Source organism: Anolis sagrei, chromosome 3, assembly GCF_037176765.1.
Source record: "Anolis sagrei isolate rAnoSag1 chromosome 3, rAnoSag1.mat, whole genome shotgun sequence".
Classification (NCBI taxonomy): Eukaryota; Metazoa; Chordata; class Lepidosauria; order Squamata; family Dactyloidae; genus Anolis; species Anolis sagrei.
Window position 1 is genome coordinate 30021366 of NC_090023.1, and position 25771 is coordinate 30047136.

General features: G+C 38.0%; 1 protein-coding gene across 2 annotated transcripts in view; it reads left to right on the plus strand.

The window, feature by feature from the left end:
- The first annotated feature begins 357 nt into the window (after nt 1-357).
- NUP58 (nucleoporin 58) overlaps nt 358-25771 on the plus strand; it is a 31392-nt gene continuing 5978 nt past the window's right edge. Inside the window, exons 1-15 of one of the 2 annotated variants that reach the window (XM_060770916.2) lie at nt 358-702; nt 2092-2231; nt 2674-2709; nt 3564-3713; nt 4775-4909; nt 5748-5858; nt 7053-7077; nt 7483-7548; nt 8048-8222; nt 8497-8576; nt 9194-9312; nt 10241-10323; nt 11972-12173; nt 19178-19276; nt 24665-24760. In XM_060770916.2, the coding sequence (XP_060626899.1) occupies nt 599-702; nt 2092-2231; nt 2674-2709; nt 3564-3713; nt 4775-4909; nt 5748-5858; nt 7053-7077; nt 7483-7548; nt 8048-8222; nt 8497-8576; nt 9194-9312; nt 10241-10323; nt 11972-12173; nt 19178-19276; nt 24665-24760 (1621 nt within the window). In that variant the 5' untranslated portion in view covers nt 358-598. The remainder of the gene's footprint in view (nt 703-2091; nt 2232-2673; nt 2710-3563; nt 3714-4774; nt 4910-5747; nt 5859-7052; nt 7078-7482; nt 7549-8047; nt 8223-8496; nt 8577-9193; nt 9313-10240; nt 10324-11971; nt 12174-19177; nt 19277-24664; nt 24761-25771) is intronic. The other variant, XM_067466578.1, reaches the window with a different exon arrangement.

The window sequence follows — 25771 nt, forward strand, 5'->3', positions numbered from 1 at the left end:
AGGTTTATATATCTGTGGAATGACCAGGGTGAGACAAAGGACTTTTGTTTGCTGGGGATAGCTGTGAATGTTTCAGCTGATCACCTTGATTTGCATTCAATGGCTTGGTAGCGCCTGGGGGGAATCTTTTGTTGAGGGTGATTTCATGTGTCTGTTTGTTTCCCCTCTGTTGTTTTGCTGCTGTAATTTTTGAGTTTTTTAATACTGGTAGCCAGATTTTGTTCTTACTAAATGTACCCGGAAGTCTCATCTCCTAGTTTATTCTCTAGCTATAACGTTATTATCTCTGTGGTCTCATTGAGCTGGACACCATAGTAGGGAAAGAGGCGGTCGCTCTCCCACAATGCAACGCGGCGCCGCACCTGCGCAGGAGAGAGGAGCGTGCGCCCGCGTTCCACTCACGTCACAAACGCTGCGCCTCGGAGGCCCCGGCTGGTTTGAACTTCCCGCTTTGGAGGGTCGCGAATGGCGCTTTCTCCCTCCGCGAAGGCGACGAGGCTCTCGCCGTGAAGGGAGCAAGGCCTTTCCGGAAGCCTCCGCCTCCCGAGACCCGGCTCCGCGCTTCTGAGGAGGTTTCCGTGGTGCTCTCCCCGTCGTCATGTCGACGGGCTTCTCTTTCGGGGCCGCCACCATGCCTTCGGCGACGGCCTCAGCGGCTGGGACTGGAGGCGGCGGCGGCTTCTCCTTTGGGGCCACCCCCAGGTGAGCGGAGGAAGCCCTGCGGCAATTAGTGCAGTTTGACGCCGCTTGGGACTGCCGTGGCTCCATGCCATAGAAGCCTGGGATTTGTAGTTTGGTGGGGAGGCCACAGACAAAGGGTTTATCACAGGCAAGGGCAAACTTGGGCCCTCAATAATAATCTATATAAATAAAAAAGTAATGTTCGTTTGTGGATTAACATAACTCAAAAACCACTGGACGAATTGACACCAAATTTGGACACACAACACCTATCAGGCCATCACTCAGAAAAACACAAAAGAAGGGACTTAAAAAGCTCCAAAACAAAAAAAAAAGCATTACAACTCATGTGCAAAACCACATATGCAAACACAAATATATGCACACACACACACATATATACACCCAAAACATACACAGACTGGGCCACAACAACGTGTGGCAGGGGATGGCTAGAAATACAAATAATAATAATCTGTAAAAATAAAAAAAAATGTAATGTTCGTTTGTGGGATTAGCATAACTCAAACCACTAGACGAATTGACACCCAGTTTGGACAGAATACACCTATTCGGCCGACGAGTGACCATCACTCATAAAAATACTGAAAAACACAGCAGAAGAGACCAAAAAAAACCCACCACATTACAACACATGTGCAAAGCCACATATATATGCAAACACACATATACACAAATATATACATGCATAAATATATATATACACAAAACACATATACATAGACTGGGCCACAGCAACGTGTGGCAGGGGATGACTAGTAATAATAATAATCTTTATTTATAACCTGCCACCATCTCCTCAAAGGGGACTCGGGGTGGCTGACATGAGGCCAAGCCCAAAAATAATACAGCATAATTAGACACAAAACAACAAAGAAATACATCATAACAAGATCCATCTTCTACATTCTATTGTGTCAGATTAAAGACAGCTAGCACGTCACCTTAGTCTCTTCTCCAAGTTAAATATATCCAGGTCTCTAAACCGTTCTTCTTGTTTTCTAAAACTTTGATTATTTTGGTCATTCTTCTATAGAAATTTTCCAGCTTGTCAGTATTATTTCTGAACTGTTCAGAACTGGACACAGCATAAACTTTGGCGTGACACTACTGCTTTCCTTGATTTGGACACTATACATATGTAGTTAAAACTAATCGGCCAGTTGAGTCTCCCTGTACTGCATAGTTTTGAGTAAATATGGTGCTGAGAAGAGTCATTTCCTATCCTTCAGGCTGAAGATGGAAATATGTCAATTTGACATTCCGCTTTTGATCCACTGAATCTACTCTAGGCCATAGAGTACTGTAAATAAACAAAAACAACTATACTGTAGAATTGAGTGCATTGAACCTTGGAGTTATATTTAACCCATTTGTATTTAAATTTAGTTCAACTGGAGGACTTAACTTTGGGACATTGGGCTCAACAGCTACTCCAGCAACAACAACAGCTTCATCTGTAGGCTTTGGAACTGGACTCTTTAGTTCAAAACCTGCTACTGCTTTCACGTTAGGAGGGGCTAATACAGGTAAATATGCATGCTATATTTTCTTCTTTGCCTAATGAATATTGAAATGCTTCTAATAAAGAGAATTTATGTGGTAGCTGCTCTTGTGACAGCACAATTGTCCCTGGACACCCACGCACCACCAATCCTTCGTTCCCCTATCCTATCCCCTTCCTGCCCAAGCAAGTGAGTGTGTGAGGGAGCAAGTGTGGCTGGGTAGTCATATTGCCAGCACAAGTATTTCTTTGAGTGTGTATGTGTAAATATTGTGCGGAGGAGGAAGGAGGGTTAGAGATAACTGTGCTTTCCCCCCTTTCATGTGGATGTTGTGTCCCTAATCCCTGCTAATGTGGAGGTTTGGTCATTGTTGAATATTTTTATTTGTTCCTTTGTAAGAAGTGAAAACTATGGAAAACAATCAGTAAAGAAATTTCACTCAGTTTTATTTTGTACTATCATTCAGGAACAGCGACTACTATTGCTACAGGATTAACATTAGGTAAGCAATGCGTACTAAATGCTAGGTTTTCTTTTCTTTTTTTAAATTTTCAGTACAGTGTTGTTGCGGGATTAGTAAATTTATTTCTACGCATTTAAAGGAGGATGCTTGGGTTTCTAAAGGCTAGTGAGCATTTTTATTCGTAATATTGTTCACTGATTTGATCATTGTGAAGCAAGAAACTGGACAGCCCTTGGCAGAGCCAGCAGTCACAGCTCATAGAATACTGTGCACGGAGGGCCCTACAGGAGAAAGGATATATTTATGAGGTTTTTCTGTTAAAGACTTGGATAGGACCAGTTAGGACAAGAGAAATAAAGGAGATCTGAATGAGGTTTGACTAGAGCTGAAAATATGGAATGTTTCAGTGTTTCAAAAACTCAAGTGTAACAGTTTGTAGAACCAGCCTAAGGCTAGGTGCTTACTTCGTTATGTTACTTTGTTATGTAATCTTTCTTATGTTTTTGCTTTCTACATTTCTGTCTGAATGCTTTTAATTTAATATTTTACAAGCACAACAGGTCATGCTTCACCACACTGAATGTATTGATCAGTGCAGTTACTCATCCACTTTAAGAAGGTACCTTTGATTCACAAGTACCAGATTTAGGGTGGGATGTTAAAGGTAAATAAATAGTCAAGATGAGTGATCGGAGCTCAAGAGTTGGAACTGCTGGGCTAACTTGGACAAGGGATCCATTATGTTGGATACAATTTCTGGGGAAAATGTAGTTAAGTTTTTCTTAATTGTCAGTTTAGAATTTAACATTACATTTCACTAAAGGGACCCAGTACAAATAAGAGAGTGAAGGCAGGCATCAAAATAAGATTGAAATTTGATCCTTCTTTCATAGGCACACCTGCATCTACTTCTGCCACTACCACAGGCCTTAGTTTAGGATTCAGCAAACCTGCAGGATCAGCTACACCATTTGCTTTGCCAATCACTTCTACCTCTTCTGGTCTCACACTTTCTTCTGCCCTCACGTCAGCTCCAGCAGCAGGTAAGGCAGTAATGTTTTTTGTGTTCAGACTCAGATGGATCAGAGCAGTTCTGATAAAAATGGCAAATAATGTTTTAAAATAGTGATTTGGTACTATCTGATTCTACAGATCATAGTGCTGCTCTACTGAAAATGTGCAGTGGTGATATAGCATGACTGTATCCTCACATATATTATCTTAATCCCATCCAATCCAGTGATAATATTTATGAATTACCATGTTCCAAAATAGAGAAGCCACTCTGTTTGCTGTTAGAGTCCTGACACAAAAGTGCACAATTAAAGTCCATGCATCACATACAGCCTCAAGATTATGTGCTAAGGAGTTACCATTTTTCAAAGCATTAATAGTACTTGTTTCCTTAAATATATCTGAAGAGGCACAGCATTAGTGCAGCATTTACTATAAGGCTCGTTTAGGCCCCATCTACACTGCAATTGTAATGCAGATTGAACTGCGTTATATGGTCAGTGTAGGCCAGGTATCCTCAAACTGTGGTTCTCCATCTGTTTGTGCCTCCAAATTCTGGAAGCCCTAGCCAGCTTGTTCAATGGTCAGGTATTCTGGGAGTCAACAACTTGAGGGCCACAGTTTGAGGATGTATGGTGTAGACTCATAATGCGGCACTGAATGTTTGCCATGATTTTGTGTCATATTTGGAAGCTGCCCTAAGCCCCTTTGGGGAGAGAGGTGTGGGTTATAAATAAATAAATAAATAAATAAATAAATAAATAATTCAGATTGAACTGCATTGAATTGGATTATGTGAATCCACATTGACCATATAATGCAGTTCAATCTGCATTATAATGGTAGTGCAGATGGGGACATACACTGTTTTCTAAGGACTTCTGATTGTCCCTTGGCCATGGTTTCCAAGTATTTGAACATACATGATTCTGAAATCCATAACCTGTTGTTCACAGCAGCATTAGAAGTTACTATGGTATTTATACTTCATTTTAACTAACGGTATATTTATGACAGGCAATAATGTACTATTAGTTTTTTTAAAACAAATATACATCTTTAGGTATTAACATTTTATCTTACAATTCAGGAACTACTGGCTTTACGTTGAATTTGGGAGGCACTGTTCCACCAGCCACAAGTGCATCCACAGGCCTCTCCCTGGGGGGAGCCTTGACTGGTTTAGGAGGCCCACTCTTCCCAAATGCAAGTACATCTACAACAGGTAACTTTCCTTTTACATCAGTGATTCCTGACCTTTTGTTTTGACCAGGAACCACTTTGACCAGGGACCACTCTCCAGCATTAGTACCAAAGGGATTACGAATCAATTTTTGGTGAACTTTAGATTTGCTTTGGTTATTTGGGAATGCTGATTCAGAAAATTGCATTGGATAGACCACATCAGCTCTAGTTTCTGATACAGAACATATGCCATCCAGTTGTTGCCATCTACTCGCCCACAGAAAACCATATTTAATAATCTAGCTGCGGACTTTATTTTGGGCCGTGGCCCACCGATTGAGAACCACTGTTTTATATGCATTTACCTCTTAAATGTGTCCAGGATATGTTTCTTATCCAATCATTTAAAATAAATTTTGTACCTTGCTAGTTAATTCACAATAGAGGTATGCAGTAATCTTAAGTAGTCTCTTATTCTAACATGCTTGGCTTTGGGCCAACTATATTACTCAGTGGGTTCTTAATGGGTTTATGCAGGATTGTGCAGAGAGACAGGTGTGGTCTTGATCCAGTGCAGATTTGATTCGTAGTGATACTTGGAGATGTCAAACAAAACTTCTCTTCTTTCCCTCATTGGAATAGAATGGAAGACTTGGTGGTGAGGTTATATTTTGGTAATCTAACCAAGCCACAAATAAGGTGGATCTGTATTTTTGTACATCTGCACATAGTTCCTAGGATGACAGTCAATAAATGTGTGTGTTTATAATTTTCCCTTATCATTACTGATACTAAGAGTATATTTCTTCAAAGCAAATGTTTACAACTAGTTTTCTGAAGCTTATGCCTGAAAATAACAGTTGCTCCATTATTTGCAGGGCTTGGACAGAATGCATTTGGTTTGACTCTTGGAACAGCTGCAGCACCTGCTGCTGCAGTTAATGGAGGCCTTGGTGGCATAGACTTTAGTAGTTCTTCAGATAAAAAGAGTAAGTTTTATACAGAGAACTGAGAAGATATATGCCTTGACAATAATTCATGAGCAATGAAGGATGGTTTGTAGATTTTCCACCTTTAACTTTTAAGGAGAAGTCCTTCTTTCAGTGAATTCCTTCTGAAGCTATTTTGGTAAACCAGTATCTTTGTGTTTCTGTTCTTTTGGCACTCTGCTGCCTGCTATGGAAATTCTTACTGTTCAGCTGTCCTAACAGATGGTCAGTTCCTTCAGTTTAGTAGCCATTTATATCTAATGTTTTTATTTCCTGTAATTTTAGCGCAGTGGGCATTTGGAGGATCTGTAACCATTATTGTACAATGTAGAACTGTATGGAATGAGTACATTGTGTATTATTTATTTTAAAGTGTTTATAGTGCGATAATTCCCCTTCAAAATTAAATCTACTCCAAACTGTATTATGACCATCCATCAAACAGGTTAAATAGAAATAGCTGTGTTATGTTTTTAAACACTGGAGGGGGGGGGGGGGACTACCTGACTGTCTGAAGCTAATTCAAAGACTTTAGAACTATAGTGTTATTGTGGGCATTTTGCTGGTTGTGATGATTTATGAGTCTTTGCAAGGACTATTTTCCAGTTGATGCAATCTTGTGCATCACCTGGATTCTTTTTATATGGTGTTCTGAACTCCCGAATTTAGACATATCAGCCTGTTTCACAAGTATGTGATGGCAGAGATTTAGCACTGGGAATGCACAAAATCACCTTTCTGTAAGGTATACAATTGTGGATGATTGATCCTGTTAAAGCAGTGGTTCTCAGCCTGTGGATCCCCAGATGTTTTGGCCTTCAACTCCCAGAAATCCTAAAAGCTGGTAAACTGGCTGGGATTTCTGGGAGTTGTAGGCCAAAATACCTGGTGACCCACAGGTTAAATGTCTTTTTTGTTTGAAGTGAGAATTGTCTATAATGAATTCATTGTTGCTCAGCCTTTATATCAGGTGTAGGCAGCTTTTGAGGGCAAGAGTACTGCATTGGCCTCCAGGGAACCTCAGAAAGCTTCACTCCATACATATGCGCACATTTATTTTTTCCACCCAGAGGCATTAGGAGCAATTTCCTTTTGTGTATGCTAAGGAAACAGCAGATAAGATATTTTTGATGCTTTCATCCTTAAAAAAATCAAAATATCCTTTCCAATTTTAATATAAATATTTTCTTCTAGGTGACAAAACAGGAACAAGAGCAGAGTAAGTATCAAATGTGTCTCATTATAGATACATCTGTTGGAATGAGTCTTCTAAAATGTATAGGAGCATTTAATAGCTAACATGCTAATAAATCAGGATTATGGAGATGATTGGGATTCTACTAAATTGTTACAGTTTCCAAAAAAGAAAGGAAAGCTTTTGAACCTGGTTGTATTTCTAATTTCTGTAATAGAAAGGTTGTGTGGAGCAAGGAGGAAATGGGAGAAAAGGCTTTTGAAACTCTTATTGTTGTACTTTGTTATTTATGCTCAATTGAAAGATATATAGTATTCAGAGTTAAATGGATAGTATTCAATTATTTATTTTTGCATAATATTAAGTTATAGCTGCTGCTACTAGTAATTGACAGTCATGCTGATATTATATCACATTATTTGTTGGCAGGGATAGTAAAGCCCTAAAAGATGAAAATCTACCTCCAGTAATTTGCCAAGATGTTGAAAATCTCCAGTAAGTATGATCTCACTTTTTGGACATGCAAATGTTCCAATTTTAAAAAAAAATCTTTAAAGCTATTTTTGACTTAATATATTAAAATTTATATTTGCTGATGTACTGATTTCTGACAGCTGTAAGAATTCTCTCTCTATACACGCATATATACAAACTTCTATATCCTACAGTTGTGCAAATGCTATGGGGGGGGGCAGTCTTGTTGGGATCTCTTTAACTTGTTTGGTAAAGTCACTTTCAGTTAAAACTGGGGCACGATGACGATGATGTGTATTTATACCCTTCTTTATCTCTACCGAAGGAGACTCAAAGCGGCTTACAATTTAAAGTATAACCACATAATTTAAAATATATGAATATTAAAACATTAAAACAGAATTAAACATAACAGTATTAAAATTCACAGTTAAAATCCATTAAAACATATCCAAAGCTAAAAATCTATTTTGGTACGTACTCTCTCATCTCTGGTTATTTCTGCACCCTCCTCTCCTAGGAAGTTTGTCAAGGAACAGAAGCAAGTTCAGGAAGAAATTAGTCGAATGTCTTCCAAAGCAATGCTTAAAGTGCAGGAAGATATCAAAGCTTTGAAACAGCTTTTATCGGTAGCTGCCAGTGGATTACAAAGAAATACTCTTAACATTGATAAACTGAAAGTGGAAACTGCTCAGGTAAGCAAGTCATTTAATAATCTGCCAAGGCCTAGGAATTTTGTGTGTAACAGATGTCCAAAAGTTTTGTTGAATGTTAAAATTACAAGTTTTATCCCCTCGGGGAGATAGGGCAGCCTATAAATAAAGTATTATTATTATTATTATTATTATTATTATTATTATTAGCTACAACAAGGGGAAAGAAGCCAGTTGCACACATGGCGAAGTTCTGTTGAAAATGTTTACTAACTCACAGTTGAAATTGAAAGCCAATTTCCCCCTTCTTTTGCAGGAACTTAAAAATGCTGAAATAGCATTAAGAACACAGAAAACTCCTCCTGGCCTTCAACATGAAAATACAGCACCTGCAGAGTAAGTACAGGTTTAAGAGATTTTGACTATAATTTACACACTTAAACAATGCATTGTATAAAATAGAACAGGGGTGAAAATTAAGGAATCAAGCAGAATATATGAGATGGATTTATTTTAGTATGAGCTTTAATTAATATCAATCAACTTAATATATATTCCCCTAGAGTCAGATCTAAAGTTTTTGTTTTTTTTATACTGAAGCTATTTCCTGTTCACAGTACTTTATGCAAGAGGGAAGCATGAGAAGCAATATTCCAGTGATGTGAGAATATTCATTTGACCTGTTAATATACATTTTTAAAGAAGATACTGTTTCCCCCAGGTTTGGGGAATAGTATCTGTTGAAAGTGTTTGTGTGTGTGTGCTTAATTTGATTTAAAGCATTTGTATGTTGCTCTTTAGCCAGTGAGGCTTAGATGGGATTAGTAATGAAAGACAAATCTGCCTCCCATCTGACATCTAAAGCATGACATATAAAGAAGAAAGAATGAGAGATGAGGAAAACATTTTCAATTATTTTGATTTCTGTTAATTTTTTAAGTAGGTATCATTTCTTTTTTTTAGAGGAATAATTGTATTTATCAGTTCACTGCTCTAAAATATATTTATTCTAGTTACTTCAGGATATTGATTGAACAGTTTGAAGTACAATTACAACAATACAGACAACAAATTGAAGAATTGGAAAATCATCTTGCTACCCAAGCAAATAATTCACATATAACTCCACAAGGTAAAAAAAGTGCTTTCAGATATTTTTTTAGTTACTGCATAGAATCATAGAGTTGAGAGAGACTGCAAGGGCATCAAGTACCACCACCTGCCATGTATGAAAATGCAATGAAAGTCTCATGTGGTATCTTTTATAAATAGTAATATGCAGGTATTTCTGATCCGATATTGAAAGTCAGTTCTGGTTGTGCATCCTGTACCTGGAATTCCAAATTTCAAAATACTTCAAAAGCTGAAATTGACCATATGGCTGACCAAGAGAGTGATAGCTTTGTTTCTGATGGTTCAGAACTTGGATTCATGACTAAAATTATTAAAATATTGTTTATAAAATTATTTACAGGCAATGTGTATATGAAACATCAATGAATTTTGTGTTTAGACAGAAATACGAGGTATCTCATTATGTACATTTATGCAAACATAGGTAAACCAAAATTTGAAAAAAATCAAAATATTTCTGACCCAAAGCAGTTTGGATAAGAGATATTCAATGTATGAAAAGGAATTCGTTGTTGCTTAGGGTTTCCATATGGGGCCTAAATCCCATCATAAGCCTTTTAAATTGATTTTTTTTTTAAAAAAAAATATCTTCATCTTCCTCCATATAGTGATTTTGCACAGTTCTTACATGTTAATATTTGATTAGATACCCTACATTACATTGAAGGATTTGTAGCATGCTTACTACTCCACATATTAAGATGTGCAAGTGATTGCCTCTTTCTGTTGCAAGAAGATTAGTTTTAGGCCAATGTGGCATCAAGTAACAAGCATATTTTCTTTTTTTCTGAGTTTTTATTTTCCCCAGCATAGTTTGGTGTATGATGCTCAGGATAAGTTGTTGGTTACTTATGTAACAAAATACATTTTTGTGTTTGTGTGTATATTGCAATCTGATAGAACTTTTCCCATTTTAATATCCACAGATTTATCCATGGCTATGCAGAAAATTTACCAAACATTTGTAGCTCTTGCCGCACAGCTCCAATCAATCCACGAAAATGTGAAGGTAAAATCAATTTCTAAATGGGTTCATATATATTTTATGAAAAACATGGATGCTAATATCTGTCACTGCTTTTAAATGAGTAGAATTTCATCATGTGCAGTTGTCTTCTGGCCCTTTTACGTAGTAGCATTATGGCAGAATGCTGCAGGCTCCTAATAGGGCCTCCATGTACTTCTGCTCCACTTCATTATAGAACAGGATGAGTAAAGTGCAGCGTTTTGAGCTGCCTGCAATTCTAGGTCTAATTTTGTGCCTCCCAGGTTCAGAAATATTTGTGAATGAGGTTTGCTTGTTTTCAATTTTTTTGCCCCAAACTCATACTGGGAGATGTGAGGCCAGTTTTGTCACTTTTTTTTGGTTAGGCAATTTGAGGTTCAGAAGAAGCCTTTGGGGAAAAAAGAGGTGCAGTAGAGGTGACTTCTCATCCTGTTCTTAAAAGAGTTTCTCCATGACCTAAAATAGTTGGAGAAAGCAAAAAGTGGCAAAATTATCTGACACATGCTGTGAAGGGTTTGAGGGTAAACAGGAGGGAGGGAGGGAAGGGAGGAAGGGGTGCAGCAAGTGGTTGTGACCTACAGTCTCCTGGAATTTTCACACCCAAGAATTGCCTGCCCCTGTTAACAGAATATGCTTGAACTACTACTGCCTTCTTTTTTCTTCCATAATGAAATAGAACGCAATTGTCGTGTTTCTTGGTAGAGGGTTGGACTGGATGGCCCACAAGGTGTCTTCCAACTCTATGATTCTATGACTACTAGTACATTCTTTGAAGCATATTTTAAGCTAGAGGTTTCTGAAACTTCATCAATACAGCCCTTCTTTTGTTTTGATGTGTGTTTCTTAGCATTTATCAGATATGTTGTCAAAGGATTTCGTGACCGGAATCGCTGGGTTACTGTGAGTTTTCCGGGCCGTATGGCCATGTAGTAGAAGCATTCTTTCCTGGCGCTTCACCCACATCTATGGCAGGCATCCTTAGAGGTTGCGAGGTTTGTTGGAACCTAAGCAAGTGGGGTTTATATATATGTGGAATGTCCAGAGTGGGAGAAAAACTCTTGTCTGTTTGAGGCAAGTGTGAATGTTGCAGTTGATCACCTTGATTGGCATTGAATGGCCTTACAGCTTCAAAGTTTGGTTGCTTCCTGCCTGGGGCAAACCTTTCTTGGGAGGTGATTAGCTCCCAAGCATTGCCCAAGCATGTGGACAATTTCAACAGAAGGGAGGAAACCATGAAAATGAACAAAATCTGGCTACTAGTATTAAAAAAAACTCTAAAATCAGGACAGTAAATAAATAACACTCAAAAACAGGGGAATTCCAGACAAGAAACAATCAGGGCTAGCTAATCACCTCAACAAAGGATTTCCCCAAGGCAGAAAGCAGGCACACTTTGAAGCTGCAAGGCTATTCAATGCTAATCAAGATGATCAGTTGCAACATTCAGTTGCAACATTTCCTGGTACATGGCCATACAGCCTGAAGAATTCACAGCAACCCATTTATCAAATAATTAGGCCCCTGGAAAGTGATGTACTGCTGTTCCCCACCCACCCCACTCCCCAAAATTGCGATAGTAAAGCTCTAAATTGCATAACAGCTGTATGAGTAGATGTGATGAACTAAAGTAGTTTTCCTTGTCTCCCTTCAGATGCTCAAAGACCAGTATCTTGGTTATAGAAAAACCTTTCTGGGGGATGCAATGGATGTATTTGAAGCAAGACGAGCAGAAACAAAGAAGTGGCAGACGGCCCCCCGGGTGACAACGGGACCCACTCCTTTCAGCAACATACCAAACGCAGCAGCCGTTGCCATGGCTGCAACACTTACACAGCAGCAACAGCCTGCTACAGGTCTGAGTGCATTCAAGTTATAGCTTTTAGTGTTACAGAAATAGTAAGCTTGTAAGGTATTTTATATTGGGTCTTCCTTTGTTTTGGAAATCTATAAATTGTCAATAACAAGTCATCAAAATGTAGGTAATAGAAAATGCGGGATAGAATTAGCAATAATTATACACCTAGTATTTAATCTTGTAGTTTTCCTGGTAATAGCTTGTTTACTGTATTATTCAACCCTTTGGAATGTGAGTCTTAGTCACCTCTGAATATGCATAGGATAACATTTTGCAACACTATTGTATTTTATTTTTTAGGTCATTGGGAAATTCTAATTTAATTTGTTTTCCTCGTGGAGAATCTTTTTTTTTTTTTAATGCACTTTGTAACTTGAAGTATGCCTCAAAATTTGGCTATTTTTAAAAACAGATCTGGCAGAAAAATCGTAAAAGTACCAGAGTTCAGGATTGCATGTAGAAAAAATGGAATAGTTATTTTGAGGTGCTGCTCATTAGGAAGAAAGCACGGGAAGACATGAAGCAACTGAAAGGAGAGATACTGATTCCCAATTTAATTTTTCCTTTATTGGCTGCCATATGCCTTGGTGCTTGACGTTAGGTTCTTAAGTGACTGCTTAAGGTGCCTATCTTACAAAGATCAAGATCTGAGGTCATGCTTAGAGAGATGTGGAAATTTAGCCACTTTCATGTCCAAACATGGCTCAGGGCTCATTTTGAGGAACCCAATACTAAGCTCTTGGTGTTTCTAGGAATCCGCTTGAGTGTTTCTTCCCCATTCAGCTGCACATTTATGTTTGTTTAGAGCTTGGTGAAAAGGCAGATTAGCACATACATGCACTGCTTACTGCCTAGAAAGCCATTAGTTGGGGTACTGTTAAAGAGTGGGATCCACAGGGTAGCTCCAGCTTTAGTATGTTTGTTGACAGCTGGATCTTATAAAAGATGAGTCTAAATCGAACATGACTAGAGTGAAGGGAGTCGGGACTAATACTTCCTGTAGGTTTACTGCAGCAAAGTAATTTACTCTGCTGTACTTGAAGTAAACTTTATAGCAAGATACATAAACAGGTAAATATTGCTCTGTATACAATACAAAGTGTATGTTTGGTCAGTAGGAAGTAAAACCATAGTCCTGTGTTTTTTTATGCTGTTACTGAAAACTGCAAAAACTACTTCCCCCTAATTTTTGAAATGATCCACTTTGTTCTGTGCAAAATGCCACCAAATTTAATTTAGAGTAGATCACTGCCATTGACTTTTGTCTCAAAAATAGTAGGAGAGATACAACACAATGAGAGTCAACTGTCTTCTCCCAAAAATAGCCCTTTCTAGTGCTCAAAATCTGCTCAGGTGAATCCACAAGCTTTGGAGCAGAGGAGAGTGTTGCTGGCAGAGGGAAATACCTCTTGCCTGTTTTGCTGAAAGAAGTTGTTTGGGTAGACAGGGTTGATTCTATATCCCATCCCAAGTGGAAGGAAGATGGCCATAACATTGTATTGCTATATGATGCTAGAGGATGAATTGCAATATTGAGGCTGTTGTCATTCTTATATAGTGTAAGATCATCTTTGGGCTTAATTTCAGTTCTCTCACACGTCTAGTGCAAAGAGTAGAACAGTATTTCTGTGAATGGAAGGCATGCAGAAAGCCACCTCTTAATATCCAATCTGTTGTCCTATTAGGATGCAGAAACCACAAAGTAGGTAAGCTATCATTTGATGAATTTCAGTCATCACGTGAAATGTAGGCTATCATGTAAAATTTGTATAATCACTTGGTTGCAAAAATAGAAAAGGCCTGTTTAGTTTTGTGTTACTATGGCATAACAGAGTATCCTAAGTAGATACTGTGACTATCAAAAATTTGAATTTTGTTCCAGAATTAGGAAGGATTCTCATAATTAGGAAGGATTCTCATTAGCATAGGACATACCTTCTGTTTATGCCTCAACTCCACATTAAAGGATCTGGGGTGCCAGTATTGATGCACAGTACCCCAATATCTCTAGTCTTTTTATTTCACAATCAGAAACTAGAAACAAAGATTAAAATATAATAGTTTAATTCTACAGAAGAACTAAGGGATGGTTGCCAAATTGCAAAAGGAGAGTCCCACACTTCACTTTCATGCATCATCTGTTTTATAATGTCAGATAGACTCAAACATGCACACACACAGTCAAATCTCCTTTTTCCCTTTCACTTTGCCATTCAATTCAGCATCTCTGTGTCTCTGTTCCTAAACATCCAATGTTTCTGAAAACAACCTTTCTGCACAATTTTCCCTCTTGCCATTTCTTTTTTAAAAAATAATTAATTTTTAATTTTTAAAAGGTAATACACCGACCATATACATTGCAGACATATACACATACACATACATAGACAACCCGCCACCCACAGTACAATTACCTCTTAACCCACCCCCAGTGCTACCCACCACCTTGGCTTCCATAACTGAACCCCGCAGAGTTTATGCACATTTTGTTTAACCCTCTATACTTCTAGCTCAATAAATTCTTCTTGTTTTTATTTCTTTAAATCTCATCAAATATGCTAAGGCCAGCTTCCAGTTTCTTTCAAATATTTCGTGATTTTCATATTTCAAATCTTAGCCATCTGTGCACAGTCCCACAGTTTATCCTTCCAATTTTTAATGCTTAATGTTTTCTCTCCTTTCCGGTCTTTGGCAATTGTAATGCATGCAGCCACAAAGCTGTACAGACAAATTTCTCTTTCTGGTTGTTATCCCTAATAGGCACGTCCCTGGATTTATTTATTTATTTACTGTGTTGTGGATCATTTTATTTGTTTCCTTTATTATTCCCTTCCAATAGACCTGCACCAGTTCACAAGACCACCATACATGGAAAAGGCCCTTTTTTATTTTACACCTCCAACAGGATCCTGATTGTGAGTTGTTTATTCTGGCTAGAAGGACTGGGGTTGTGTAACACCTGTAGAACATTTTATACACGTTCTCTTTAGTTGAAGCCGCCACTGTAAATTGAAAGCCTTTGTTCCACAAGTTCTCTCAAATGTCAAAATCTATGCTCCTTCCTAGATCTTTTGGCCATGAGATAATGGAGGTTTTAACACGATTATCTTCCAAGTTGTAGTGTAGGATATATTTGTATAGTCTGGCTATTAAGTCTTTTCCCTCTTTGTCTAATATAGTTTCCAGATCTGATTTTTTGAAGCAAATTCCCTCTTCTCATCCTTTTTAAATCTTCCATATAATTGATGATATCGAAACCAGTCTTTAATATCCAGTCCATCTCTCCCCCTCAGTGCCCATTGGCCATTGAACCTGATCAGTAATTCCCCATATGTTCTGACATTGTCCCATCAGGTCTATCTGCTCTCTCATTACCTCTCATCCGAATCTCTTGTCCTGGTGCTTGGCAATACTTATGTATCCCAAATGTATTCACTTTTCACCCCTTTTTGCTCTCTCTTCCCTTCTCTTTAACCCATTACTAACTTCTTTCTTGTAAAATTTACTTCGCATATCCTTGCTCCAACACTAGCTGGAAAAAACCCAGCCCGAGACTGTGAAAAGTCATTGAGATAACTCAATATCCAGTGACTATTATGGTTTCAGCCCATTTCAAATCCTGTTTAGGCCATCAAGAGGTTATGAAAAAAGTGCTGCCCATTCTCTAGGCCAATGTTAGCAGTCTTTTAGTTTGTGAAGTTATATTGTAATGTGATGTTAGTGTGGTTTAGTATACAATAAAGCTCTTATTTTTGTGATGTAAGGGTGTTTCCCTACAGTAGAAAAGTGACTTTCTCTAAAATAGAGTCTATAACTTAAAAGAAATAGCTCATTCAGAAGTCCGGTACTCAGCTTTCGTATAACTTTTTTGTCAGTGCTAAAACATTGTCTTAACCACAAACCAATGCCTGTAAACTGATCTAATGGCTGGGAATAATGACACTTGCTGTGTTTAGAAAACCTCTCACACAATGCAACCTTTGTTAAAGCAGGTTAGCAAGACTGGGCAACTAAAACACGTAGCATACTAATTGTATCCCCTTTTTACTACTTTGGTAACCGTGCCACCAAGAACCTTTGATGTCATGTGATGAGAATAGCCTTAAGTGTACGCAGCTACTAACAGCAATTATAATTTGGTTGGCTTATCTAAAAGCACTTTGCTCTGTTCTGATGCCTTCTAGCACTTACATTTTTATTGTACTTTTTGGTCTTGCCAAGGCCAGTTTAAAATTTGAAACACTTGTAATCAATCCCAGGAAATTATCCCCTGTGCTTGAATTGATTTTTCGTTAAAATCCAGTTCTACAAAATTGAAGTTAACTGTTAGCATCAAGTAACAGTAACGTTTTTTATTGGGAAATGGAATAGCCTGGTTAGATGTAGGCAAATTGGGTTTGCACTTTTATTTCCAATATGGAAAAACCTGAGCAGTTTATATTAGGGCAAGCGAAGTAAGGAATCTTGCTGATTGTTTACCCAATCTAAGTTTTAGGCTGCAGTCTTAGATACACTTACTAGAGGCTAAGCCCGGTTGAAAATGATAGGACTTACTTCTGAGTAAGCATTCATCGGACTGCAGTGGTAGTAATTAATTTTATTTATTGAGCTAAAACTGCTTTTTAGAGCATATACATACACACACACACACACACACACACACACACACACACACACAAATATACACGTGCATTTTAAGTAAGTTACTTACAGGTAATTATAATTTAAATGATTCACAATATGCTATCCAAAGGTGACAATGTTTACTTATGTATTTTGGCATGGACGATCTCTAGCATTATTTAAATTATGTCGCTAACTTTAAATGAAATATGTTTTCTGCTGCAGAGTCAGATTTGATTCAAGATTAGCTGTTAAACTGAAAAGTTTGTTGACTTCGGCTATGAAATCCTCTTTTTCCTGTAACTTGAATATAGGTTTTTCTTGAACTGTTTTAAACTTTCAAAGGATACTCAAATGCAGGTTTGGCTTGGAGGACTGGGGTCATCAAAATCAAAGTTTTTCTACCAACAGTGCCTCCTCCCAAAATGGAAAAGGAATACACTTCCTATAATAGAAAACACTGGATACTTTGTTGTTAGAAGCCTGGCTGACTTTGGACTGGAAACTTCTTAAGAAGCTGCTAGATAGAGTATATTAACCTGTTTACATCCAGTTTTACCTGTAAATGCAATACATCTATAAAAGGTTAAAGCTGGACTAAATTAGTTGAACCGGGATTGATTTCATTGTCACAATCATGAATTTATTTTTCTTCCATTGATTTCAATGGGATAATCATGACTTTATTTCACCTCCTTCGATTTCAGATGAATTCAACTAATGTAGCCTGGGTCTAATCTAAAAATCTTTCAGTTGGTACCTATTCCATACTTGGAACAAAGATGAAATCTCATTTTGCCAAAACAAGTGCTAAGTGCTAGATATAGGTTCACAGCTCCATTTGACTTAAGTTTAATGCTACCTTGACTATAATAACCTCATTTTTGTGTTGGATTGCCTAAGGTGTGGATTTTTTCTTGCAAAAGATGTAATGCAGAACAGTGCCTTTTGCTTGATATTTGGTTATCTGTTTAATTTGCATTTGTGAGAACATGAATCTCACATATTTATATTTACAAGGCCAGAAGGGGACCATGAATACTGTCTGACCTGTACAATGCAGTCAACAATGTTTTGCCAAGTTTTCCTTTGGGTTGATGTTCTTTAAATTGCTCTTGTGGTACTAGACAGTACTGTAATGCAATAATGAGGTAGAGATCCTTGGAAACTTTTAGTAAAGGAAATCAATTTCCAGAAATTGAGAACCCCAAATCCCAAAGTGACTTGGTAAAATGCTTGCTGGTGAATAATATGATGTTCAATGTATTTTGTACCATTGGATTCAAATGGATTAACAAGAAATTTTTAAAAGACAGTTCAGCAAATGCTGCTGTTCATTATTTATTTTCATTGATTTTGCTTGAGAATAGCATTAGCTGGAGTGAACCCTTGGCCTTCAGCATGTCAGGAATATGAAGAGGTTGGCACAGTATTTGAACTTGAGAAATCCTTCAAGTTTATTTAATGCACTGACTGCTGTGCTTAAAGGTAGGAATACAAACTGTACTGTGAAACTGTCAAGTAGCTTTTATAAGTTACTAAAGTGAACTTCAGATCTTTTGTTATATTTATCATGAGGGGCTAATAAATGTTTCCTCTGTAGAGAGCAAATGAGCTAAAGCTATAAATTTAATCATGGTATATTTAAAAGTCGACTGACAGTGCGTATATGTAGGGAAACCACTGTCTGATGTTAGAAATTTCTGAATCTGAAATTTTTGAATGTATTGGGTAAGGTACACCTGTGCCTTTTCTGTAAATGTTTATTTAAACAGGCAAAAATGGTTGTAAATGTAGCAAAGTTCTAACAACTCAGTAACTTATCATTTTTGTGTGAACCAGTTTGAATTGTCATGTTACTGTGTAATTGACTTGCTCTAAAATGAATAATAAATTTAATAAAAACAAAGTCATTGTCTTGTGTTTTATCCACTTGTTTCACTTTGTTTTTCTAAAAAAAATGGATAAAATACTCAAGTGAGTATTTAATATCAGACACTGGTAACATGATGATTTTAATCATGTTAGTATAAACCTTGATTTTTACAAACCACTACTAGCTACTTGTAGGGCATTCAGATATAGTCCCATCAAGGAGCAAAAAAATGTTTAACTTAAAATGACATGCTGAGTTGTCATAAAACTAAAATCTCATGCTTTGGCATAACCTATTAGATTGACTGATGGCTTCATCTTGTCTTGCATGCCATACCAGGGTAGGCATAGAAATAGTCTGGGGAAGAATTCTAATGAAAAGCGGGATGCTTGGAAAAGCATTTGTTAAGCTGTTATTTACTTTTTCATATAAAAGGGTTTACATAATGGATCTCTGTTGCAAAAGAGTAAGGCAAGCTTTGTTTTCATTTTTTTTTATACCAGGGCCACAGCCGACTCTGGGAATTAGTTTTGGAACGCCATTCGGTTCAGGTATTGGCACTGGCTTGCAATCAAGTGGCTTAGGCTCTTCAAGCCTTGGAGGTACACTTTAACTTTTTCTAATGTCTCTCACTGAATTACTATACAGAACTTCCTTAACTGAACTAAGCAGCACACTTCACTGGTAGAGCTCAATGCGTTTGTGTTATGCTAATAATACACAAGGCCATCGCCCTACATTCCATATTGATTGATATGAAATTACTACCAGCTTCTGATTCCCTACTTTCAGCCTCTTGTTTGGGCATAGAGCTCACTGCAGAATGTAAGTATGTGTCCAGAAATGGGAGAATCTCCCCCTTCCCCTGTACTCTGGCTTTTTAAACGTTTCATAGCCAAGACAAGTAAGCTGTCTTGCCATCTTTATTGCATACATATTCTTCACGCTTATGCTGTTGTGATCTCTAGGATCACCTTTTTTGTGTTGAGTGTGATAACCACATCTTCTGCCATTCCTGGAAAGCATCTAAAATTAGCCCTAAAAACAGAATAGGCATTTAGAGGGTTAGTAATAATTGGCTAAAACAAAGACCACAATCTGGTGTTGTCCAGATACAGTACTTTGAACTACAGCTTCCCCCAGCTTCAGCCTACAAAACAAACTGTCAGGCATTACAAGATTTGTAGTCCACAAATGTTCTGGAGACCATCAGATTGCCTGTTTTGGTGATTGGTCTTCTCTGTTTGATTTACATTGATACAAATGGATTAAGACATGGACCTTGACCATAAGAGATAGGGTGTACTTGTAAACAGCATTAATTCTTGACTCACAAAATGTCATTCTGGTGTGTCAGCAAATTCTCTTTCTAGCGTATTTCCTGGATCTATATTGGAAATCAAATGTGCTGCAGCATACTTACTGTATATACTCATGTATAAGTTGACTTTATGTATAAATCGACAGTTTTGGGGACAAAATTACATATTTTTTTCATATTCTGTACTTTATTAATTTAAAGCATATTTCCAATAAGAACACACAGTAAAACATAAAACACATGGTAAAAGTGAATAAAGGAATTTACAGTCCAGAGGAATAAATGTTACCATAGAGTCCCAATACCAAATTCTGCTCGGATCCAAGGAAAGTGGGGTCAGATCTCAGCTCACAGAAGAGATTGAGGGATGAGCTACGTTCTAGAGCTGAGCAAGGAAGGTGTTTAGTTCTTTACTAAATGTCTCAGGTCTGGCCTTTCCAGAGCTATGGAAAGGGGAGCGGATGGGATGGGGAGAAGATAGAGAGGTGAGGGGAGGAGGAGGAAACAGACATCACACAGAACACATACATAGGACACTACACATAACCTGACATCAGATACACCTCACATACTTCACATACACTATGCACATCTGACACATCTCTCATTCTCTTCATCTCCCCTCCCTCCCACTCACCCTCTCTGCTCCCTTCATCTCCTTCCCCCTTCCCTTCCCCAAAATTACATATTTTGATATGACTTGTAGATAAGCCAGTCCTTCCATGGAGATGGGAAAGCGCCAGTGCCAAATCAAGGGACTATCTGCCTATGGCCAATGCCTCCATTTTACTGCCAAGGCATTCAGCGAGACCAGAAGCAGTGCCACAACAGAGAGAGTAGAAGAGATTGGTGTTTCTTTTAGGTTCTTCCTGAATGGACTAACTAAGCTCTTGCTTCTTGCTGTTATACATAGAGAAGGGGTAGAGACCTTTTTTAAAATAAGAGTTGTGCTACAGTATTCACATTGGCCAATGGATAAGTGAACCCAGGGGTTTTTTTCCTTGATTTTTTACTTAACTTTCTAGACTTGTACATGAGTGTATAGGGTAATCTTTGTTGCTAATACGTGCATTTGTGAAAGTGAATTGCAGTACTATATCTAGAGACAGATGCTGACTTTTCTATGTTGCTCAACAAATATGAGGAACTTGCTTATTTTCTATGTTACTTCAAATCAGCATGACTCTTAAAAAACAAGCAGGTTGCCTTTCCCACCGTGAAAGCCTTTACTTTTGCCAGAAGGAGGCATCCTTCTACAGTTCCCTTCTCTAATAGGCAGGACTGCTTTTGAACTTGCAGAAACACTTCATATCAAACATAAAACTACAGAAAATACAACTAGAAGCAAAGCAAAATACTATTGAGCAGTTGTTTCAGTCATGATTGTCCCCTCACCATAAGAGTTGGAGCTATTCAGTTTAGCCGTGTGAGCCACGTATTCTCTCAAAATATGTAACTTGTTTCATTAACCCAAAGAGCACTCTCACAATTGTTGGAAATGGAGGAATAAGCCAAAATTCTTCTTAATTCTTAAAGAACAAACTGATTGCATATACTCCATATTTACAAAATGGGGAATATAAATCTGTCTGAAGTTTCATGGAGGCAGATATGCATTTCAAGCAATGGAGACAGTGCTTTACAAAGAACTGGGATTTCTGTATTGCTATAAGTATAGAAGAATGTCTTGCTTTCCAGTTAGACTGGGAAAGAAGGTAGGTATAAATGTATCTCTAATAATCTCTTTCCAAAAATGCTGAGGTTGAGCTTCTATACATTCATTGGATGCATATCTACTGAAATGTAAGGATTTACTTCTGAGAAAACATAAATCCTGTCTTAAATGGGATTTTTGCATCTTCCATGTATCTGTCATCTCATTTTTAGGGTTTTATGAAGAAACTCATAGCTGTTATATCTATCTGGAAATGTTACTTTTTGGATTACCACCCCTGTAGTAAGTGATCCACCAGCAGATACTTTGATTCAGTGCCAAATGTTTAGTAAAACTATTCACAAATACTAAAGCTAGTCTTCAAATTTCTCAGTTTTATTATACATCACCGATGAACTTAGTCTATTGAGAGTAACTAAACAATGTGTGTCCACCCAAGTAGCTTTAAAATACATTTATCCATTTTAAGTGTTTTTTGAAAATGTTCAATGTTTTGAAAATATAATACTAAAACTTAGTTCCAGAATTAGTCCTTTTTAGAGGAGAACTTAAGAAGTTTAACAGGATTTTAGTTTGGCCAAACAAAGTCCTAAGGTTCTATGTATAATCTAAAATCACCAAATCCTGTATAATTGTGCAAGTTAAGCAGGGTCAATCCTGGTTAGTGTATGGATGGAGACCACCAGTGAACACTGGGTGGTGTAGGCTATATTTCAGAGGAAGAAACTGGCAAAACTAACCCTGAGTTTTCCTGTCTTAGAGAACCCCAAGAAATGGGGCTGCCGAAAATCAACAGGTGACTTGAGGGCACATATAGTGAGACTTTGGCATCTGCTAGGGGTTAGTTCCAAGATCCCTCATGGATGTCAAAGTCCCATTACATTACAATGATGTAGTAAATTAATGTACCATATACAAAATGGCAATATTAAGGTTTACTTTTTGGATTAAAAAAATACTTTCAAGTCATAGGTGGCTTAATCTGAATGCAGAATATGTAGATACAGAGAGCTGAGAATATCTGTAGATAACAGAGGGCTGACTGATTTTTCTGGGTCTGTTCAACATATGTGGTAGGCAGTGTAATTTTCCCTAGCTGTAAGGTTTGAGTAGGCACATACCTATTCTGTGAGCAGAACTCTCTGTGTTTGGATGATTGTAGAGATCTTCTGACAGTGCTCTCTGCTAATTCAGTCTGCTAGAGAAAGAGCCAAGAAAGAGGGCACACAAGGGTAAAAGAAACCACATTGTTTGGACTAACGAAGGGTCTGTTTAGCAATTATAAGTCAGCTGCCCTGGCCAAAGTTGTGCTGAATACAAAGCTCTCCTAGCCATAGTATGTTGGAAATTACTTAAGACTATGCTTACTCTTGTTGTTGTTGTTGTTGTTGTTGTTGTTGTTGTTGTTATTAGCTTGAGCTGCAGGATGACCAAATCACACAACTGGAATCCTCTCTCCTGCTCCTTATTATCAGATCTTTTCTCATTACATCTTAGCTATCAGAACAGTTCTGCAAAAAGAGTGTTGAGGTCAGCCAACTGAAAAGGGCTGTGCTGGAGAAAGGCATTCCTGTTAGCAGAAAATATTTGTGTGCAATTCTACTTTACATAGCTGACAAATCTTTGGGTTAGGATTGCATTGTGTGCAATCAAAACATAACCCAAGTTATAGTAGAGTTGAGTGTGCTTGCCCTCTGAATGTGGAAGTCCCAAAGCTGCCTTGGGAGCTATGTTGTTCAGGCAGCTCTTTTCCTACCTGGAACCAATTTGATGAAATAGGCATACATGATTATTTATCCTCCACTTAACAAACAATAGGCATTATTTTTTTATCTCATGAAAATGGACTGCTCTAGTCTCGTCTATCGTGCCTTGATGTCACCTGTCATTCATGGGCATTTCATTATTGGGTACTGGGTCAGAGTGAAGAAGAAGGAAACAGCCATGCAAAGAAGAAAAGATAAAATATCTCAATAAATAGCATAGTTTTCTGTATTTTCTTTCATAACATCAGAATCTATTATGGGTACTGGTGATAAGGCAGATGCTATATAGGAACAGAAAATATAATTCTCTGTGTGTAGTTAAAAAAAGAGAGTATCCAAAATCCAAGTTGTGTAACATATACAGGCAGTCCCCAAGTTATAAACAAGACAGGTTCTGTACGTTTGCTCTCAAGGTGAATTTGTTTGTAAGTATCAACAGGTACATTTTTTTTCAGTGTAATTCCAGATATAGATATAGATATCCATATGTTAGGGGTACTGTGATTGTCCTTTTCCTGCATGACAGGGTGTTGGACTAGATGGCCCATGTGGTCTCTTTTAATGTTATTATTCTATGATTCTATATATGGATGGTTTGGATAGCATAGTGAAGGGTTAACACCTCTGTTTGTTTTGCTGTTTGTGACCCAGTTCAGAAGATTTCATCACACTTTCTCTCCCTGTGATCATTGGACTTTGAAAAATTTGGCTTGTTATGGAAACAAGGATTGGTGATAAAGCTTCAGTGGAGACCCCCTTTTCCCCATGATAACTCTTCCAGGAGTGAGTTTCCCTTCCGAGGGGTAGATTTCTCTCACTGTTGTTGTCTCACCCCCATTCTTAACTATGAGTCATTTGTAAGTCAGATGTTTGTAACTTGGCGACTGCCTGTATATATGCTTAATTTAGGTATAAGAATGAAATTGTGTAAATAGGTGCACATTAACTTGGTCTGGTAATCAGGTTTACATCACTGTTTAAGAAGTATTTGAAGAAAGATCAGTGGGTGTTGCTGGCTGTGGATAATGAGAGTTTGAGTTCAACACATCTGGAAGACTTGCCAACTTGTGGAGGTCAGCCAACCTTCTTTCTCCATTGCCATTCAGTACAGAGGATTCTAATGCTTGAAGCTGGTAGCTAATACTTATTGGTTGTTGAGTCATGTTGGAGAGCCAGTCTAGCTTAATGTGTATCTTAATCTCTGCTGTCTTTACTACTGTTCCACTAGGGTTTGGAGGTAGTTCTGGTTTTGGAAGCAGTGCCACAGGTGCACCGTCATTTGGATTTGGAGCTCCAAATAAGCCTTCAGGAAGCCTTAGTGCAGGTTTGTTCTATTCTGAATGTTAAGATGTTTAAGTTACTACCATATCTATTTGTGTATAAAAAGACCTCATGTATAATAGAAGGGGAAGTTTTAGAGCTATTTTGATAAGTACTGTAGATAATTCTAGGGCCAATTAAGGAAAGGGGGAAGTGCCTGCACCACCTCAGGGGACCAGCTGACCCTGTCCAGTGCCACCTTTTTATTGGCCAGGTATTCAAAAAGGCCAAAAATGATGCTATGGCAGGGAGAGTAGAGGGGGTCAGTGTTTCTTTTAGGTTCTGCCAGAATGGGCTAACCTCTTGTGGTTTGCCACTCAATGTGGTTTTCCTGTTTCTTGGCAGGGGGTTGGACTGGATGGCCCACGAGGTCTCTTCCAACTCTATGGTTTTGTGATTCTATTTAGAAGGGAGTGGTTTCTTTTTGTTATAAGAATCAAAGTATAGTAGTTATAATGACCTATGTCTGCCTAGGCTTTTTTTGACTAACAAGTGTGGTGATTCCAGACCGTAGCGTATTTTTTCTTATTTTTTTAATTGGAAATGTTTTAAAATCAGACACCACTACACCTCCATTCCCAAAGTTCAACCGGGGGGGGGGGGGGGGGGGGTGACTTTTTAAAAGTAAAAAAAAGGCCATCTCCAAAAACCTTAAATTGCAATGTGCCTGCTGGGTTTAAAATACTAGCGGTGAATTTTCCCCTCAATTGCCCCCCCCCCCCCCCCACACACACATATACATTGGTTTTTAAAGGTTTAAACCTTTCAAAGCTGGTATGCCTTGTGTATTGGTCCTTCCATTATCCCTTGGAGGTGGGAGGCAGTTGCAACTCCCAATGTTTGGCAGTGGCCACCCTTGCTTTCAGCTATACAATATTGATACCATTACAGTTCCCTTAAAATATGATTTCACAGTGAGCCTAAGGTTGGTCTAATTTCAAATAAATGACATAATAAGAACAAGCAAAAATTGTGGGTTAGACAGGTCTTGTTGGATTTTCAGTTCTTTGCATGA